Source organism: Hylobates moloch, unplaced genomic scaffold (genome assembly GCF_009828535.3).
Source record: "Hylobates moloch isolate HMO894 unplaced genomic scaffold, HMol_V3 SCAFFOLD_4, whole genome shotgun sequence".
In the NCBI taxonomy this organism is placed as follows: Eukaryota; Metazoa; Chordata; class Mammalia; order Primates; family Hylobatidae; genus Hylobates; species Hylobates moloch.
Genome location: NW_026652279.1, coordinates 151,648,951 through 151,663,117, shown reverse-complemented (window position 1 = coordinate 151,663,117; position 14,167 = coordinate 151,648,951). Strand labels below are relative to the sequence as shown.

At 35.8% G+C, this 14,167-nt stretch overlaps 2 protein-coding genes across 4 annotated transcripts in view; both read left to right on the top strand.

Annotated features, from left to right (window-relative positions):
- Positions 1–476: 476 nt before the first annotated feature.
- The window catches only part of LOC131383416 (putative uncharacterized protein encoded by LINC00596), an 84,123-nt gene continuing 70,432 nt past the window's right edge, over positions 477–14,167 (top strand). For 2 of the 3 annotated variants that reach the window (XM_058438205.1, XM_058438206.1), the window contains exons 1-5: positions 477–541; positions 3,147–3,192; positions 8,793–8,890; positions 10,056–10,117; positions 11,722–11,817. In XM_058438205.1, the coding sequence (XP_058294188.1) occupies positions 537–541; positions 3,147–3,192; positions 8,793–8,890; positions 10,056–10,117; positions 11,722–11,817 (307 nt within the window). In that variant the 5' untranslated portion in view covers positions 477–536. The remainder of the gene's footprint in view (positions 542–3,146; positions 3,193–8,792; positions 8,891–10,055; positions 10,118–11,721; positions 11,818–14,167) is intronic. The other variant, XM_058438207.1, reaches the window with a different exon arrangement.
- LOC116466471 (low molecular weight phosphotyrosine protein phosphatase-like) lies at positions 7,983–8,688 on the top strand. The gene has a single exon (XM_032754947.2). It carries the CDS (start codon positions 8,015–8,017, stop codon positions 8,489–8,491), a length of 477 nt encoding a protein of 158 aa, XP_032610838.1. The 5' UTR covers positions 7,983–8,014; the 3' UTR covers positions 8,492–8,688.

Genomic DNA, 14,167 nt, shown 5'->3' with positions numbered 1-14,167 from the left:
TCCACCTGCCTCAGCCTCCCAAAGTGCTGGGATTACAGGCCTGTGCCACTGCCCCTGGCCGCACTTGATTCTTCTTAAGTCAAAAGAAGTAAACAAAGAAACATAGACGTTGTAAGAAGTCTCAAAGATGGCCTCCAATGATCTTGGCCTCCAGATATTCTTTCCTTTATGTAATTGTTTCCTGTTGAATGTGGTCTAGACTTACTTCTGAAAAATGAAGTATGGAAGAAATGATGGGATGTCATTTCTAAGCACAGGTTCCAAACAGACTGTGGCTGCTGTGAAGGGTGTTTCCTGGAGCTCTGTCTCTCATCACCAGCTGCCACATTGTGAGGTCACTCAGGCAGCCTATAGAGAATTCTGTGTCGTGAGAAACCAGGGCCTAGCATTGTTCATGTGCCTGAGCTTGGAAGGAGGTATTATTCAGCTGCACACTAGCCTGGAGATGCCTGCAGTCCTGCCTAACAGCTGAACTAAAACCTCATGAGGAACTCAGAGCCAGCTAAGTGTGGCCGTATAGCTCTCACACAAACACGATGAGGTTATAAAAGTTTGCTGTTTTAAACCTCTAAATTTGGTGGTAATTTTTCCTACATGCAATAGATAACTGATATGGTAGAGTTGAACAGAGCAGAAACTAAAACTCTTTTGAGTATCATTATTATTTTCTTTTCCATTCCAAAAGTATTACTTTGGGGAAATAGCTTTCAGCTAAAGGTCAAAATAAATCTTGGCATTCCTTTTAAAGACTTTCTTCTATTTGCTTCCCAGAAGAGCATTTAAATATTTCCATAAACTTTAAGGCCACACTAAGTTTCATGTATGTTTTAAACAACAAAATCCCTGTGAAAACTGCATCACTTTTTATTTCTTCTAATCACTTGGGAAAATGGAAGAGAAATTGTTTGCCAGTTAAGTTTCCCTCATAGTAACACTCCACAGCTAATCAGTGTTCTCACTCTGTAGTTACAGAGAGATTGTTAGCATGGGGTTGCGCTTTATGATGCTGCAGGGCAACTATTATTCACCCCTGGTTTAACATCATGTAGAGGTGGTGATAGGAATCTAATGAACAAAACATCAAGCCTGGTAGTAATTTCAGGAGAAATCATGCATGGTTGTTTGAATAGGGTTGAGTAAGAATTGACATTTTATGTTATTGACTATTATATAGTTGCTTTACCCTCTCATCTTTTGAACATTTATGCCACTGTGATTCCTTCTGTTTTAGAAAGCAATAGAGCATATCTTAACCAGAGCCCTATCTTTGTGCCAGATTTTCCTGCAGCTGTTCCAGCTATAATTCTTTTACTAAGCAACAATCTTAAAAAAAAAACTCTGAGAATCTTTGTTACTGTTAAGCTGTTTTATTATTATTATTATTATTATTATTATTATTATTGTTTTCCTATAAAAATCAGACACCCTAACTTAGAATTCATGGACACATAGAGGGCTTTTTTTTCCTACTAAACTTATATATCTGTTATTTCCCCCTTAATTGAAACAAAGTAGAAACTGTTCTATACTTTATAGAGTTGTGATAAATGCATACAGTCATTCTCTGCTTTTATGAAAGGTGAGCACAGACTTGTCAACAAGATAGAAATAATGCCATTATAAGCACATACAATCTCAGGGTAATTTATCATATCTTTCCTATTTAAAAGTCTGTAATATATACCTGAACTTCAAAAGTAATCTAAGCATAGAGGTTATGGAACTCAAAACACAAAATTTAAGTTTTAAATTAATTTAACACTTGGTTTTAATTTAATTTATCCGTTTAGCCTGGTTATCCATTTTTATGTTTATAGGAAGAGAAACTATCATGTGTTTAGAAAACAAAGTAATTTATCACACCTTTGCCTGTCTAATACAAATGGTAATATCCTTATTACTTTCATATATCCTTTCTTAAAAAACTCATTTATAGAAATACAGATGTATTCTGTTTTATCAAGCTAAAGAGGATATTTCTGTTTTAGGGATTTAAAATGGTGTATCACTGGCATAATATAATTGCCTGAAGAGTAATACTTAATCACCAACTGAAATTAAACTTTACAGTCTTTAAAACTGTGTGATTCATCATCTTTGGTTTAAAATCTATAGCTGAGGTAACTATTGTTTATTATTTTCCTCCCTAATTGAGCGCTCCTGTTGAATGCTAAAATAGACTTTTTAAAAATGAGCAGTAATATTCTGGAGAGAATTTAACCACGAATCACATACAATCAAATGAAATTTTTCAAATACTTGAGAGCAAAATTATTCCAATTCTTTAGGATTTTGTATACATCTGAAGCCTAACTTCTATAATTATGTTTAAACCTTAGTTGCCCCATGGCAAGGACACTAAGACACTTCATTTAGCTGATAGGTCTCTGAGAGACCAATTGAAGCTATTCCTCTCAAATAATATAAAAGAATTCAATCCATGTGCCTCACTGAGTTATATCTTGGCTTAATCGAGAGGACTGGAAAATGAGCCTGGTGACATATCATCTGGGATAGAATTGTTGAGGAAATAGACTCGTGGGTGAAGATGAAAGAGGCACTGATAGAATACTCTAATTCCTTTGGTCTCCCATTTAAATATATTTCTCATTGTGGCCTATTTCTTTCAATAGCTGGAAAGAAGTAAATATTCCCAGATTGCTCTTTACAGTAACATTAAATTTAGAATATTGCTTAATAAATCAGTCCCCAAATTTCACTAGCCTTTTGACTACAGAAATACACATTTTATTTAAATTATAAACACTTTCAGAGTTTCCACTTTTTAAACCATGTGAAGTCTGAAGTTTGTTCTATTAGGTTTCCCTTCTAAAAAAATGTCAGCATGTTATTGAACAATGCTTATGTGCTCCACAAAACTGTCCTGGTAACTGCACTCATTCACCTGTTTGGGAACTGCTACTGCTCCTGCTGCAGAACTCACCAAGCCTTTGAAACCAATTGTCTTTCTTCCCTGTGGGTGTTTTCTCCAAGCCCTAGGCAGATTCTTCCCTCAACTCACCTGACTACACTAAATCTGGCCTTGGCTATGTATGTGACCATAAGATAAAGGAAATGCATGGGAATAAGAGAGAAACAATGACAGCATGGTGCACACTGGTCTTACATGTAATTACTTGTTCCAGGCTGTTCCCGTTTGCAACCTCAGATTTTAGTCCAAGTCCCAGAAAGGTAAGTGAGCCTCCCTCTACTCAATATAATGTAGTAGTTCAGGAAGAAAATGGTGGTGGCTGAAATGCAAGTAATTTCTGTAATGGGTAACTGGAATGATTTGGAATGTGTTTAGGAATAAGATGACTGGATTTATTGATGGATTGGATATGGAGGTAGTGAGAGATGATCAAGTTAGGAGAAAATTTTATGATGAAATGGTTGTGGGAAATAAGCAAGAAAAGCCTTTCTCATGGTTTTGAAGATGTGGAAGTCCTCTTTCTCTCATAGCGAATGAAATGCATTGCTATTCCAGTTTTTACCTAACATTGCACAGGCTCATTAAGGGCTGAAAGGAAATGCAGCATTCATTACCCATTGCTTCATAGTAATTTAGTTTCCTTAAAAGCTAAAATGGTCACATCATAATAATTCTTGTTTAAATGGACAGCTTATAATTTGCTTTGTTAGATTAATAAAGTTGCCTAAGCAGAGAAATTCTAACATAAAAAGTCGATAGCTTGATGCTTATTTAAATGGATTATATAAAGCACAATATATATAACATAGTGCCTAAGCCATGAACACCTGAATCTGCCTACATTTTGTGAAATAGCCAGACAGACTTTCATTGTATTTAGAGGGTAGGTAAATAAAATCTTTTTGGGGGCCCTCAGGGTCTCCTTCAAAAATAGAGGCAGAGATTCTTTAGCAAAGTTATAATTGTGATACGGGAGAGACCAATATGACTAAGTCCGCATCTTCTCTGTGATAATTTCCTCAGAGACCTTCCTGACCATGATTTCTAAAAGAGCACCTCTCACTCTAGTCTCTCAGCCCACCTGACTTTTCTTCACACTTATCTCACCATGTTAGGTATTTAATTCTTTACTTCTTATTGTTTGCCTCTTCTTCCCCAGATGCAGAATGAAGGATGTGTTTTTCTCTGTTTTGTTTATTACTGTAACTCCTGCATATAGACTAACACGTTACACACAGAAAGCTAGCACTTATGATCCTTTGTGGAAGGTGTATATGGATAATAAAATGTGCCATGTTTGCCGCTGGCCATGGTAATCACCTGAAATCTGCCATTTAGCTTCTATTTCAGCCCTAGCCTTTTGAAGACAAAGTAGGGAAATGTCATCTTCATTGTCATTTCTGACATTCCTGAGCTGCTATGTGATCAATGATCATGTTAGCACACAGGCTACCATCATATCTCATCAGTAAAATGTCAGTAATAAAAACAAGGCCTGAATACAAAATATTCACTTTTTTAAAGTAAGAATTATAGATGTACCCTGTAGTAAAAAATTCACTTTATGTGCTTTATGTTTTGAAATTCTATTAGTCTGTTAAAGTAATAACAACTATTTTGAATAAAATAATATAATATTTAATTATGGTTCTGTTCATAATTATCTGTAATAAAATAGCTATTAAAAACTTTAGAATATTCTAATAATTAGAATAATAGATTGCTAGTTATTATAAGTAATTAAAATATAATGTCTGCTAAATTGATTCTGAACATATTTTTATATGAAAAATTATTTATAAAAATTAAGCAAAATATGAATAATTAGAGTGCTTATGTATTATATTCTAATTCCTAACACTTTAAAAATAACTTTAAAACTATAATGATCTTAAGTAGACAAGGAGTGTTTCAAGGAAAGTCCTACTAAAAATTCTTCACCTATTTGAGGAAGAAATGAAATTAAAACAATAACTGGATCCAAAGTTTTTTGAAGAGAAAGATCTTAAAAATCTCCTAGTATGTATGGTAAATCATTTTCCATGCAGTCTAAAGAAGAACATAGAAAGTATAAAAAAAAAAGTGTTAAAGTATACGAGGTGCCAACAACATATTTTGTTTTTGCAAATCAAACTTCATAACAACAGATTTCTCAAAAAGACATTAAGTGTAAAATATGTTTTTTTAAAAAAACAAGAGTAAACTTGTTCTAAAACAACTCCTTACAGTTTTAAGTATATGGAAGATAAAGACTAAATCAAGTTTGTTGAAAATGATAGTGCTGAAACACCAAATGTTTTTAGTAGTTGAAGACAATGCTTTTGAGAGCTCACAAAGGCATAACTGAGAGAAGCACCTGGTTTTATAAAACAGAAACAAAAAAGAAAACAAACAATGAACAAGAAAACATGCTACTGAAAAAACTTTCACTTGAATTATGTTCTTCTATAAAAAATTAGAGATAAATATTACTAAATCATGAGCCAATTGTAAATCAGCTTCTACTTGGATGTGCAAGTATAAAAGGCTTAGTAGAGAGTAGATAGCAGAGTCAGTACCTGGCAGCATAGATAACTTAATTTTTCATGACATATTGTCAAGATTTTTATAATTTGACTAACATTTTAAATATTAAAAGTAGAATTAAAATTTTTGACAAAATGTTATGTATTCTTTATCTTAGGTTTTAGAAAATGGGTATATTAAACAATATATTGATTTTGACATGCAAACATTCATCTTTCAGCAAAATGTCTATTGGGTAAACTATTGTTTTGTGAGGATGCCTTAGATACTTAACGCAAAGAATAGTTTCGTGTTTGTGCCCTTAGATCCTTAGCACAAGGGGAATGCTCTGAATTTAATGTACTGAACTTTGATAATGTGCTCTCCCATCAGGAGAACTCTATTTAGTTTGCTTCGTGGTCAATAGCAGCACGTGGGATTTATTTATTTAACAATGCTTCAAGATTCTTTATTGCAACAAAAGAAGGCCAGCTTTAATACAACACTGACTGCCCTTTTTGAAGCATCAGTTTGACCCACAGTTTGCCACAATAGGAAAATCCTTGATACCTGGTGGTTTCCGATAAATGTATTATGAAATGGTCTTTGCAAATGGCACCGTTTCTTTGGAAAGGGCACAATTTCCAAAATGCAGTTCTTAATTTGTCTTGTCTTCATATACACCATAATACAACATAAAAGGTGGTAAGCATAAAATACTTAAGAAAATCTGTGTAAGAAATCTTTTAAATTAGTATTTTATGAAGTAAAGTTTGCTTCATTTTCTCTTACTCACACTTCAACTTAACCAGTGATGACAGTCTTAATCAACAACTTAATAATTCTTTATGTATCATTTCCTTCCAGCAAAATGAAAAGAGGACATGTTATGTAAAATTAGAATTCTTGTTTGAAAGCACTTAGTGAGGTAATAACATTTTTGTTGGCTTTGGCTTAATAAGAAATAGACGATATTGATATATCCGGTATTTTTTACATATATATGATATACATAGGAATACATTAGAAAAAAATCTAGAAACTAAGTATAAATATATTCTGTAAATTCCATGTAATTATATTAAAAATATCTAGAAATTATGTAAGAAAATAAAACATTTTTATGTGAAGGTTTTATAGAACTAATAAAAATTTGAAATCGAAAAATATCTGTATACATTGCATAAAAAAGAAAGCTTATAGTATTTTCTGTCTTTTAACATATTTATACTCTCATTTTTATATGTTTATGGGAAAGAAAATGAAACATCTAAATAAGAGTTTTTAGTTTTGTTCCTTATTACAAATCAAAATCATGTGGAAAGCTAAACATATTTTTGAAAATTACTTATATTTTCTACAGAATGTGTCTCAGTCATTATTATCGCCTAGAAATATGAAACCAGTATTTTTTTAATGCAAAGAATGTTATAATTTTTCTCTGAAAGCTGTTGCAGGCTGGATTTGACTAGAAAAGCAAAACCACTACAACTATTATGGAAATAAGGAGTTTAGTGTAGAATTAGGCTCTCCACCAGTGTGGACGGAGCTGAAATTCTAAATAACCAGGAAGACTTCAGCCAGAATCAGATGCTGTAACAGCATGCTTAGTCCAATAGCAGGACATCATGCAGTGGAGGAAGGAAATGATACAGCTTGGAGAAGGCTGCAAACCCCATGGCCAGAAGTCCCTGGCAGCATGCCACGTCCCTCTGCCCTGACACTGAACATCCTGGCATCTGTTTCACTTCCATTTGCAAATCGCTCATGGGCTCCTTTTATCAGCAAATTACCATTAGTAGTACAAGGGAGGAATTCTAAGAAAAGCAGTTAGATTTTGAAAAGTCTATCAATGGTGCCAAGTTGACCACAACCAACCAAGTCATTTGACACTATATCAGAGCTTGAAGTGAAAACTTTTAATTTCCAACATTATCTAGTCTTCTCGCAGAACATGAAGGGGTGGACATTTTGGCCTGCAGGACAGGCAAATATTGGACCTTAATCCTTTCAATTTAAAGTTTTTTATAGCTTTTTATCCCTCCTTCAAAATAACTTCCTGTGATGCATATTCTTGAAATATGAGTTGGCTATAACATATTCAATTAGGAAACTTAGAGGAGGTTTCAATTTAGGAAATGAAAAATGTGAATGGAAGAGCATGGGCCCGTTGAATAAAGAGCAGGGAGGAACTGAGACAGAGATCCTTGAAAACCGATTTCATCTACTTTACAATAATGTTTGAAATGAGTTCCAGGGGTTCTTTCAAATGTTCTTTCAGAAGAATATTTCTATTCTTTTAAAATATAAACTATGTATTTCAAAAATAACCATATAGTGGCATTACTGTTCTGCCTTATCATATGTATATGACATATATCTATATCATACATATGAGGTAGAGATATGATATATTTTAGACAGGATATAGATTTATGATATATATCAATATCTAGATGATATAGTTATATATACACAAGTGTATCCTGATTTAAAAAACGATACCTCGGGCAGTGCGCCTGCGCCGCGTCAGCGGGCGGAACGTCGCGGTCTCTCGGCGCCTTTGCGCGCGGGAAGATGGCGGAACAGGCTACGAAATCCGTGCTGTTTGTGTGTCTGGGTAACATTTGTCGATCACCCATTGCAGAAGCAGTTTTCAGGAAACTTGTAACCGATCAAAACATCTCAGAGAATTGGAGGGTAGACAGCGCGGCGACTTCCGGGTATGAGATAGGGAACCCCCCTGACTACCGAGGGCAGAGCTGCATGAAGAGGCACGGCATTCCCATGAGCCACGTTGCCCAGCAGATTACCAAAGAAGATTTTGCCACATTTGATTATATACTATGTATGGATGAAAGCAATCTGAGAGATTTGAATAGAAAAAGTAATCAAGTTAAAACCTGCAAAGCTAAAATTGAACTACTTGGGAGCTATGACCCACAAAAACAACTTATTATTGAAGATCCCTATTTTGGGAATGACTCTGACTTTGAGACGGTGTACCAGCAGTGTGTCAGGTGCTGCAGAGCGTTCTTGGAGAAGGCCCACTGAGGCAGGTTCGTGCCCTGCTGCGGCCAGCTTGACTAGACCCCACCCTGAGGTCCTGCATTTCTAAGTCAGTGTGTAACCACGTTCCAGAGCCCAAAGTCCCAGCTCTTTGTTCAGTTGACTTTTACCTTAAAAAGTAATTGTAGATGGAAATCAGTTGTGTTTGGCAGAAGAACCAATAAAAATCTTTGATTCAGACAAAAAAAAAAAAAAATACCTCAAACAGTGGTATTAATTACCAACAGTGCAGCACATTTGGTTTTTTGTTTTTGTTTTGAGACGGAGTTTCACTCTTGTTGCCCAGGCTGGAGTGCAATGGTGCGATCTTGGCTCAATGCAACCTCTGCCTCCCAGGTTCAAGCGATTCTCCCGCCTCAGCCTCCTGAGTATCTGGGATTACAGGTATGTGCCACCATGCCCGGCTAATTTATTTGTAGTAGAGACAGGGTTTCTCCATGTTCGTCGGGCTAATCTCGAACTCCCAACCTCAGGTGATCTACCCGCCTTGGTCTCCCAAAGTGCTGGGATTACAGGCATGAGCCACAGCGCCCAGCCAGCACATTTGGTTTTTAAAGAACAGTAATGGTCATGATCCTGTAGAGGAAGAATATCAGCTTTTAAACTTCCTCTAGCATAAACTTAAACCTAATAATCTACTTACGAGGCTATAATAGTGTAGTGTTTTCAAATTAGGTGGAAGGTCTGTGGAAACTTTCAGTAATGCATCTCACTGATACTAAAATTATATTACCTATTATGAAATAACCATACATAGAAGAGCTATAGAGGACACAGTTAATGGAACTGTATTTCTAAATGTTGCACATATGTAGAACATTCACCCCCTTGGAACCCTGGACAACACATGTATCTAAAAATACTTCTAGTTAGAAAGAGAAGAAGAAAAAAGAAAACATATGAAATAGGATCTGTTCCATATATAATTAGTGCATTTACATAATTGAGTCATCCAGTCCTAAAATTTCATTTCTCCTTAAAACTCATTTCCAGAGGAAAAAAAAAAAAGCCTCAAGGGGAATATATATAAATAGGACTTCTTCCTGGGACTTCTTCCTTTTACTAAAGAGAAGGTATTTGTTTCTGTAATTGCTTTACTAGATCCAGAAAATGTTTCTTGTCTTGGTGAGTAATTTGAGTATAGTTAAAACTTAGAGATATTTAAAAATCCATTAATTAGATCTGGGCTTTTATACTCTTGGTCCTTAGATTAAAAAAAAATCTATCCAGTTCTAATTTTTTTCTTGGGTTGCTCCTTAATGCTTAACAAGACTTGTGATACAGTTTTTCAAACAGTTCGGGGATAGAAAACAGCATAAGATGTAGAACTCTGTGGCTCATTTTCACTGTATGGTGGAAAGCACACAGAACTAAAGTTAAAAAGCAGAAGTTCTCTTATGCTGATTTTGTTCCTTACCAAATGTATGGCTGTGAGCATTTCATTCAACTGCTTTAGGCCTTAGGTTGTTTACTTGTTAATTTATAAGGACAGCCAGTGACCCCTTTTAGTACAAGATTTTATGAGTCTGTTGCTTTGTGTTATTTGCAGAACCAACACTATTTTTGTGAAAAATCGTTTCACGAAGACTATGCTCCTAGGTAGAGAAGAAGGTAAGTCTGATGCAGCTCCCTCTGTTAGGATTTTGAGAAATAAAAGAGAAAATCTCCTAGATGTATTTAGGCGACAGATTCCTACTGATTTACAAGGAGGCTTAGAATATCTCCCTTGGGAACCCTTTACTCTAACCCCCTCCCCAGAAAAGCACTTTAGTACCTGACACCTAACAGAAAGTCAAGTTTATTAATCAATTTGGCCTTCAGTGATGCACCTGCTCACACTTGGAGAGGTACTACAAAGAAGGAGAAGCAGTGGTTAAGAACATGAGCTCTGGAGCCTGCCTTTCCAGGTTTGTAATCCCAATTCTGCCACTTACTAATGGAGGCGTCGCATCATGGAAAACTTACTTAACTTCTGTTTCCTCATCTGTATGTTAAGGGACAATTCTTCATGGCACCCCCACACATCTAGTGACAGATTTTGTCTTGGCAACTTTTCAAGGATATTTAGAAAGCAGTCTTGCAAAATAGCGACAGGGTCTCCCTGTGGGTCATAAGGCAGATTTGTTTCCTGATTAGAACAATATAGATTAATGACTCCCTCCCTCCCAAACCTTTGGGCAGGTTTGATTGCAGTCACAAAAGTCATTGTGGTTTTTGCCATTACTTTTGATGGCAAAAACTGCAATAACTTTTGCACCAACCTAGTAAGACAGCTTTTACTGAGCTTGGTGCTGCTTATTTTTTATCCAAACCCACAGTGTACAGCGTTTGCCTGGCCCCTGCCTAACCATCTCCCTCATGGGACTTGGGTTGGGGCCAGCAAGTGAAACTGAGGTGAACCTGAAGTTCTTGCAGCTGCCACACCATTAGTAATGAAGTTTTCTGTCTCTGACCCTTCACATTTGTGTTTTCTGTCAGCATCTATGAAACTGGGCAGGCTAACTAGAAAGCAAGGTAAAATCTCCAATGCTTCATAGTTCCTGACACTGCAAAAGAAAATAAAACAATAACTATCTCATCAAATTGTTACAAAGATTATATTACTAACATTTCTAAAAAACTCATAAAGGTAGCTTGTATATCATATAAATATTTGCTATATAAAACAAAAAATAAAGGCTATAATTTCATTTCTCAAAAGTATCTTCTCTCACTAGACTATGAATTCAAACATGTATATATTGTTATATTCAAAAGGACTTCAGGAATACACATAGATGGCAAATGTAGTTGGCACAACATCTATATTTTCATTATTCCCATATCAAAGACTCTGTGAAACTCAAAGACTTAAATGTGAAACTCGGCTCCACTCTTGACTAGTTTTGTGGATGTTAAGCCTCCATAATGAGTACTTATCTCAGGCTCAAAAGCAAGTATACGTTTATGTTTTTATAATTAAATTTAATTTCTTTTATGATAAATATTCCACGGGATGTTAAAAACCAAACTCTGTTAATGCAGGGTTTTTTGTTTGTTTTTTTCTTGAGACAGAGTCTTGCTCTGTCACCCACATTGCAGGGTAGTGGTCTGATCATAGCTCACTGTAGTCTGGAACTCCTGGGTTCAAAGGATCCTCCCATCTCTGTCTCCCTAGCAGCTGGGACTATAGACACATGCAACTATGCCCAGCTAATTTTTTTTTTCTGTTGTAGAGATGGGTTGCTGTATGTTGTCCAAGCTGGTCTCGTACTCCTGGCCTCAAGCAATCAGTTCTCCTGCCTTTGCCTCCCAATGTGCTGGGATTACAGGTATGAGTCACTGTGCCTGGCAATGCAGGTTTTTTATGGTTATTTCTGAGGACTGAAGATCTGTGTGGTATCAAGGTAAGAGGCTTGGGGGAAAGAGGATCTCCAGCTGTCATATCAACTGCATATGCAGACAAACTGAAATATATGTCATCCAGGAGTGAATCCAGGTTTTGTAACTACTGATTATTGTACATTCAGTGGAGGGTTTAATTAAAGTAAGACAGAATTATGAACATAAAATTAGATATAGAGGAAAATATATATTTAGAATGCAGAAATATATCATTACATTTTATAACTGTCAAAAAGCTGATCAACATCAGCTTGAATACCATAAATTCCAGAGAAATAACAACTCACTCTGTTAAACTTCTTGTTGTTTACAATTTTGACTCAGTTTTAATGGAACCCATTATCTTTTTAAAACAAGTATTTTAAAAATATAATTACTGCAGAAGAAATAGGTAACTTGTGTTTCCTTCTTGAATTTTGATATTTTTTATTGATAATTGTGATCACAAAATATGATTTCACATGAAGAAAAATTCACCGTTCATTAGAGTTCTAAAGGTTTGTCAACTACAAATAACGGGGTTCTGGTAAATTCCGTATGTATGATTCTTATAGATGTATCTTTATGTATGACATCAATAAGTATATATACTGCACCATCAAGTACAACTGGAAGAGAAAATCTTCTGACAGAGATGATATCTCATGGAATATCTGATGATTCTGCACATTTCAAATCTTATTTCCACTACCCATATACTTCCATAGCTAGGTAATCTCTGGCACTATACACTCAGGTTATTATACCAGCTAAGAAAGTGAAGTGGGTAGTAAAATTATTCCTGAAAGTTCTTCACTCACAGGCTAGCAAGAATATAGTATACTTAAGAACCACCTAAATATATGCCAGTGAATTCAAACTATATGTATTGCCAATTTCACTCTCTTTGCCAGGCCCCTAAAATGCCTGCAACCATTCTAATACCACCCTGCTCAAGTAGAGGTGTGATAGAATGGAAGTCAGTGTGGAAAAAGACAGTGTTCTTAACAGATTGCAGCTAAAATATTTCTGTGAATTTGTAAAAAGTAGATGACAGGTCTAGCTTCTGGAAATGTTAGGATATCATATAGAAAATTAAAGCTTCTTCCATAGACAATTATGCTTTCCAGACAAATTATTTTTTTTTAAGAAAGTAACTGGTTGAAGACACAGGAGCGTGACCCAAACCAGGCAGAAACCAAAGGGTATGTGATGCTTGAAAGAAGAAAAAGACTGAGTGCAGTGGGGGACCAGTCCCTCAGGAGGCTGAGGTGGGAAGATGGCTTGAGGCCAGAAGTTTGAGGCCAGCCTGGGCAACAGAGTGAGACCCTTTTTCTCTCCAAGAAAAAAAGAAGAATGAAACAAGCAAGAAAGCAAGAAAGAGAGAGAGAAAGAAAGAAAGAAGAAAGAAGAAAGAAAGAAAAGAAAGAAAGAAAGAAAAGAAAAGAAAAGAAAAGAAAAGAAAAGAAAAGAAAAGAAACAGAGATTGTATGAAACCTAGATCTACCCAGCTTTTTTCCTTCTAGACAGTGCCCATAAAATAGAGCTCAAGCAAATCGTGGAGTCATAATGGAATAAGAAGCCAGAGGCCAGAGTTCAAGGTCAACAGCAACTAGAAATTGAGAAAAAAAAAAAATAGGGAAGAGGGAGTTACAAATGAGGGAGTCAAAAATCTGCACACAAACTCTTCTCGGACTCTTGGCTGTTTTTCGAACTGTCCATACGTGGAGCAAGGCTTTCAAGTTTCTCAGAAAAAAACAAGAGCTTGAAGGCTGACAGAGCCGAGTAGAAATATCGGCAGGCACTGACTACTAAGGAGACAAAATGTAGAGTTTCATTCCTGCCAGGCAAAAGTTTTTTGAAGAAATTATCAAGGTGATACTAAAATTTATATGGAAATGCATACATGTAGGATAGTCAAAACAATCATCTAGAAAAAAACAAGAACCAATAGGAAAGGTATCTGCCTCTGAGTGTAGGATGTACTAGAAGAGGTCACCATGGAACTACCTGTGGTGATGGGCATGATCTATAGCTTCACAGGATTGGATTGGTGATTATAGGAGGATACACATTTGCCAAGATTCACTCAACTTGATGTGCACTTTAAACACGTGCATTATATTTTTACCACATATTCTTCAGTTATAGGATGTTGGAAAATAATGGGCTAATTTCAATACATCTCATGTCCTTGGAGGAATTTAGACAAGTTAGGAGCCCTGAAACTAAGCCTCAATAGCATCATGAAAACCCTGTCTGGCCAGGCATGGTGGCTCGTGCCTATAATCTCAGCAC

Bases quoted from the DNA above. Each gene is read 5' to 3' on its own strand.
- LOC116466471 (XM_032754947.2), top strand. From the start codon at position 8,015: ATGGCGGAACAGGCTACGAAATCCGTGCTGTTTGTGTGTCTGGGTAAC.